Source organism: Metarhizium brunneum, chromosome 5 (assembly GCF_013426205.1).
Source record: "Metarhizium brunneum chromosome 5, complete sequence".
Lineage (NCBI taxonomy): Eukaryota > Fungi > Ascomycota > Sordariomycetes > Hypocreales > Clavicipitaceae > Metarhizium > Metarhizium brunneum.
In genome coordinates this window covers 2,176,695-2,182,694 of record NC_089426.1, presented here as the reverse complement: position 1 = coordinate 2,182,694, position 6,000 = coordinate 2,176,695, and the positions used below count along the sequence as shown (strand labels likewise).

The window sequence follows — 6,000 nt, the reverse complement described above, 5'->3', positions numbered from 1 at the left end:
ACATTTTGTCTGGCATGATGCCACAGCAATAGGACGACTTTGAGAGGATGGCGGTGCGTTGATTCCTGAGCCCGTAGCGAGCATAGGTGTCCTCTGTAGAGTACGGGGAGTTCGCTGATGGTGACTCGCATGTGTTGCGACTGGCCCAGGACTAGCAGGCCAGCGAAAAAAGGTCCGTCCCCGACATCTACATACATATGTACGTCTGTATGTATGTATGTGTATGTATGTAGGCCGGGTCTACTCCGTAGTGGGCGCGGGCTAAGCGGCGATCAATTCCATTCCAGGTTCTCTTATCTCTTCCGCGTAAGCAGCTTAGTAGACGTTCTGAATCCACCAGCTTGCCCTTGGCCCTGTCCCTGGGTCTAGTATTGGCCAGTTGGCGCCAGGCGCTAAGTGATTGTCAAGAATGTCATTAGCCGACGGACGCCAGCTCGGATCTTGGCGGCGATGATCATGTGGCACGCGGAGTAGTCTAGTTTAGACTCGGTAGGTATAAGAAAGAGTAGGAATAAGTGTGGCTTGAATCGAAACCGTTGCATCGTTGGTCCGATGGCGAATAGCCGCCCGGCACCGGCACCATGTGCTTGGAATCATAAGGTTGGTAAATATGTCGTACATGGCGTTAGCATTTTCTAACCGTCGCTTAGGTCGTATATCGAAGTTAAGAAAAGACTGGCTGGTTGCTTGGACTTTGCCCAAAGAGGATGTGTTTGACGAAGCGGTCCGCGCAGAAGAGTTTATCTGGTGCAAGTTCCTGGGCTGTGCAAGTGTGGCTTGCGCTTCAAAGACGAGGCTGAAGCTTAACATGGACAAGCCAGGTAGTACTGCGTACTTGGTGCGGGACTTTGGCCCCGTGGGCGCCACACTTGGTTACTTGTTGACAGGGGCTGGAGCACAACATTAGTGGACAGTTGCTACAGCTGCCTACCTTGTATTTCGAGGTACTCCGTACTGCACGGATATTCCGAAAAGGATATGGACAATTTTGCCAAAGGGGGTCAAGTCACCCACAGATATAGAAGCTTGATTGTTGTCCTGCTAGCATATCAAGGGTGCTCACTGCTGAGACAGACGGAGGTACATGCCACGGTGGTAATGAAGGATCGCAAAGGTTTGCAGCTTTGTACTTGGCATAGCATGGTGGTGACGCTCGAGGTTTGACGGTTTGACGGTTTGACGGTTTGACGGTTTGACGGTTTGTAAGAGTCGCGTACAATGTTACATACTCCGTACTGTATGCATGTACAACATGGGGCGCTCCGCTCCTGCTTCCACGTCGCCAGCCCCGGTCCCTGGGTAAATGGCATCATCGGCCCATGAGTAAGCCCTTACCAATCGACGAACTTGCCTAAAATACGAGTAGATGAGGAAGGTAGGACCGGAGCGTGGATTCGAAGTATACCTATGTACACATCAGGTACGCAAGTTCCGGCAGTAACAAAGTACGCCTTTGCATCATTCAACAGCGGCCTATCTTCAATTGTAATGTCTAGGCCAAGTCTTTTCGAGCCACGTTTTCTCCATCGTCCTTCAGATGCCCATATGGAATCTGATCCGACATCCGTCCCGTCATCTAAGACAGTCGCCTTTGCTCCGGATTCCCAGGGCCGGGGCCATGCACGAAGCGTCCTGGCTCTCTCCATGCTCCATTAAATAGTCCTTGCCTGTCAAACATTACTCCGTACATATGTGTGTACACTGCAACACGTACAACATGCAATGCCCCGTTAAGACGAGTCTGTGGCTGTCGGCGAAAGACTAGCGCGCGCGTGCGCTGGCTGGTATTTACTAGTACTACTGCAAAGTCCGTCCGCCGTGGATTCATGGCCAGCACACGCTCTCGGCCCTCGATCCCCCGACCCTCCCTCCACCTTCCACTTTCCAGTGACAGTCTGCAGCCCGATGCCAAGGGTGACAGCAAACCGACTTCTGGCGTGCGAGACAAGAGCTCCGCGCTCAGCACCCCGCCGTGCATGATGATGTCTTGGCTGTTGGGGGCCAGATTGTCGGCCTCCCCTGTCGGGCTGATGATTGCATTGAGCAGCGTGGCGCGCTTGGGAATAGCTCCTGCGTCTTGCGTTAGCAAACAGCCACTCACGGCCTCGTCCGTGCCCTTCGAGAAAAATTGAGTTTATTAGCCCTGGCCGGTGCAGCGGATTTGACACCTGCCCTCCACAACCAAGGCGCGGAAGCTTGGGCCAAGGGCATGCAAAACTGCTACGCTTACACCCCCGGTGCCCTCCCTTCCTGCCTCCTTGACGCCTCCTCAAATCGAGCATGGATCGGCGCCGACGTCAAATCAATCTTGACGCGATGTCCCTTGGAAATCGGTGTTGCCTTTTGGCTCGCTTTTGTTCATGAGACGGGCTGAAGCTGTCCGGCTTATAATAACATTATCACACAATCTGGGCGGTACTCCTAGCTGGCCGCCCTCGTTGCCCGACTCATTCGACATTCGACAACGATACACGAGCCTATGCGACGGCGCACTTCTCGACCTTCAAGACTCAAAACCTAGAAAATCCGACAATGTCCTCGCATGGAAATATGGAGCAATGAGCAGGATCTTATGAGGGTTGCTTCTCCTGCATTATCCCAGTTTTGCTAAACTAGCCGCCGCACTCTTGTCGTGGCAACTTGCAACAAACGGTTTGTTATTTGGGTAGTCATCGGTCTGTCAACCAGATCTAGTCTCCCCACATGGGGAGAATGTTTGTTCCCGCAACAGTGACAAGCTCCGGTATCCCTACGGACCTAGGTATGTACAATGTATGTACTATCTGGCATCCACTCAACTCAGCGCAGATCCGGGTTCACTGATACCATGTACTAGCAAAATGCCACTTCCAAAGCATATTACATACCTTCCCCATATGCCCACCAAAGTCCCACGGAACCACCTGGATGGGTAATTGGAGGCCTGGAATCCCTTCAGAAGTTGTCTTATTTGTCTGCCTGGATATGTGGAGAATCTGAGCTTGTTCTTGCACACCCTGTTCTCTAGCTCACAACATGAACGAGACATATGTACGTACATATGTATGTAGTATGCACATACCTATTACGGGCCGCCGCTTGCCAGAATCTTCGGAAAGCTCGCATTAACAATGTCAATATGGAGGGCATCAGGATGTGCATTTAGACCTCACACAGCCTGATCGACCACTACCTCACTCCAATACAGTACACCGAACAGTGTATGCTCTCTCTGACAAATTCGCCGGTCAAGGTGACCAGCGTCCTCAGATGCGTGTAGCGGAATCACCATGACAAGCGGCTTCCGGAGAGTTGGGGGGTGTGGCCTCGTTCAGTTGAGTCCTTGAACAGCCCATGTGCTTGCCATTCGCCGCTACAGGGATCAATAAACTGCCGCACCTCACAAGTGACAGCTCTGGCTGGCTTTCCCTGTTGGCCCGCAGTTTTTCGGTCGTCAAAAACGAACAAATGGCCCGACTCCCCAGGCATCCGGACCTTCGTTGACAGGCCTTTACCTTGCCGATCCAGCGCCTAAAGTGGTAGTCGGCAGGTAAGACGATGGTATTCACAATATTACTCGATGCTTTAAGCTTTAGCCACGCTGTCCAGACCATTCCCAGGGCTGGTTGCCAAGTATCCGGCATGTGGGTTGGATGTTACATGTCGCAATCACCGAATAGAGATTGGCAGGATAGATACGAAGTCCACCCGTTATTATTAACTATTATTCGCGTACTTTATCCCCGGGGGGGTATTCATATTATATAATCAAAATCAAACAAACGCATTTCCCTTTCGGCTAGCTTTTCCGTGCTACGGGCCAACAAGCACTGCTGCTGTGAAGGAACTTTCAAGGCCAAGGTCTTGGATAAATGCAGTGTCATTATTAGGCCTTTCTCTAGCCTTTATTAGACAGGGTTCTAGCTTACTTCTCTCTCTCTCTATATTGTAGTACAATGCGGTACAACCAGCCGTAATAATGCTCCACGCACCTGGAGTAAGAATACCCATGAAATCGACCAAATAGAAACGAAATACCCCCAAACAAGCCTAAAGCAAATGCGATATCCTAAACCTGTCCCAGTTCCGTTACCCGAGGTATCCGTCATCATGTCATGTCCAGCAAACTCCATCAGTAAAATAAAACATCAAGATGAACCCCAAAGCCATGGGAATTATGCCCAAGTCCATCTAATGCTGCTAGGAACAGGGAATCACCCTCTAATTGGTAAAAAGTGTACTAAAATAGTCCGCAGCTAGCCGTTTCCTACTATGGCGGGTAGGATAGAGTCGATAAATTTTGCCACAAGCTATGCGGTGCTGCAAGCCGTAGGAGACTGTCGAACTAGTCATGCACTGCGAGGCACACAGACCGACAAGGATTCCTCCTTCTCCCGTAGCCATCTCACAGGCTTAGGCGGTCGGTAGGTCCTCGACAATGGAGCTTGTTCACATCATCGTCGTACCCACCTCCCTCACCATCACTCAGTGGTAAACCATCATCGCGCTTGCCAGCGAAGTCAGAGCTCTGCTCTGTGGAAGCCAAAACAGTGCCATCCCCACTGCTTCCACTGGGGCGGCCATTCATAGCGTCAGACTCGGCTCGCGCGTTGTTGATCATTGCCGGTAGCTGGCGCCGTCGGGCATTGATAAACCAGTTGGAAATTTGGTCTGTTTGTTGTTAGTTAGCACTGCGTTCAGTGAATAGATTATGCTCGTTGTTCAGAGGGAGACGTACTCATTTGCAGGCCGGTCTGGCGCATTAATTCTTGTTTTTCGTCCTCTGTCGGATACGGGTGCTGCAGGTGGGCTACAAACCAAGACCGCAGCTTGTCTGTTGTTTCTTTGGGCAAGTTCCCACGCCGCTTACGCTGCTTTGCATCACTGCCGATGCCAAGGTTGCCGAGGTCGGTATATCGTGACATGCTCGAATAGTGGTGTCCGTAAGCGGCCCCTGGTGAGAATGGGCCACGGCTATATGACCGGACTGAGCTCGTAGACAGAGACTGAAACCGTGATGGATGCTGGTAGGTATAGCCATAGTCTTGGCTTTGGTACGACGAATGTCTTTCCATTGTCGGTGGCAAAGGGCTCGCTCCGCTACGTCCTGGGCTGTTGGCTGGTTCCGTAGTCGTTTCCAGCGGCAGCGGTCGGTGAATCGGTGGTGCGTCTCTCTCAAGTTTAAGAGTCGAAGGAAGGCTTGGTAGAGCTGGTCGCGAATCAGCTCGACTGCTCGCTGGCGCAGCCGAAAGACTGGTGGCGTGAGAAGAATAAGTGTTGCTTCGTGAGGGGCTCTCTGCCCAAGGATTCTTGGCACCCAAATGTGTTGGCTGACCCCGACTGGGAGAAAGTTGGCGTGTTTGCTGCGCCTCAGGACTACGATAAAGCCTTGGGACCTGCTTTGCCCTCAAAAACGCTTGCTCATCCTCGTTGGAGATTCGTCGCTTCTTATTAGCATTTGGAGAGTGAACATATTCAGGTGATGCCAATGAGCCAGGCATGGGCGGGGGTGCTTTATGTACTGACGTGACAGTAGGAGTCACATCAGCCAGTGAGCCCTCAAGATGAAGCTCTGGGAAAGTCTTGTGTACAAACAAATTAGCACGCCGTGGGATATTTCCCTTGCGAAACGCTGTTATTGCATACCTGGCGGATTGAAGGAAGTGCGACGTGCTTGGACGGGCGAGAAGAGTCAGAGGATGCTCGAGAGGCATCCCAAAGCAGGTCATTTCTGAAAGCCGGATATTGCGAAGCGGGTGACATTGTGAGAATAGACATCTTTGGTTGTCGGGTGTAGTCGCACTCAGTGGTTTTGCGAAAGTCGTTGTGCCGTAGGGGGCTACAATCCATGACCGGTCCGGCCCAATAATTGCTGGCCTCGAATACTTGCGCCCCTCGTACGTTGAGCCAAGAGAAACTAGTAATAGTCGAAGAAATCGTCCAAGATGAGCACAATGAGGACAAGTGACGAGAGTAGGGGTTGGGCACCGGAAGCCCAACGTCTTGGTGCAGTTACGGCCC

At 51.8% G+C, this 6,000-nt stretch overlaps 1 protein-coding gene across 1 annotated transcript; it reads right to left on the bottom strand.

Annotated features, from left to right (window-relative positions):
- Positions 1–4,384: 4,384 nt before the first annotated feature.
- PKNOX2 (Homeobox protein PKNOX2) lies at positions 4,385–5,742 on the bottom strand (the record flags this gene model as incomplete). Its single annotated transcript, XM_014686882.1, has 3 exons — positions 4,385–4,650; positions 4,718–5,561; positions 5,626–5,742. The coding sequence occupies 3 exons, from the start codon at positions 5,740–5,742 to the stop codon at positions 4,385–4,387; spliced, it is 1,227 nt and encodes a 408-aa protein (XP_014542368.1).
- Between the last annotated feature and the right edge of the window lie 258 nt (positions 5,743–6,000).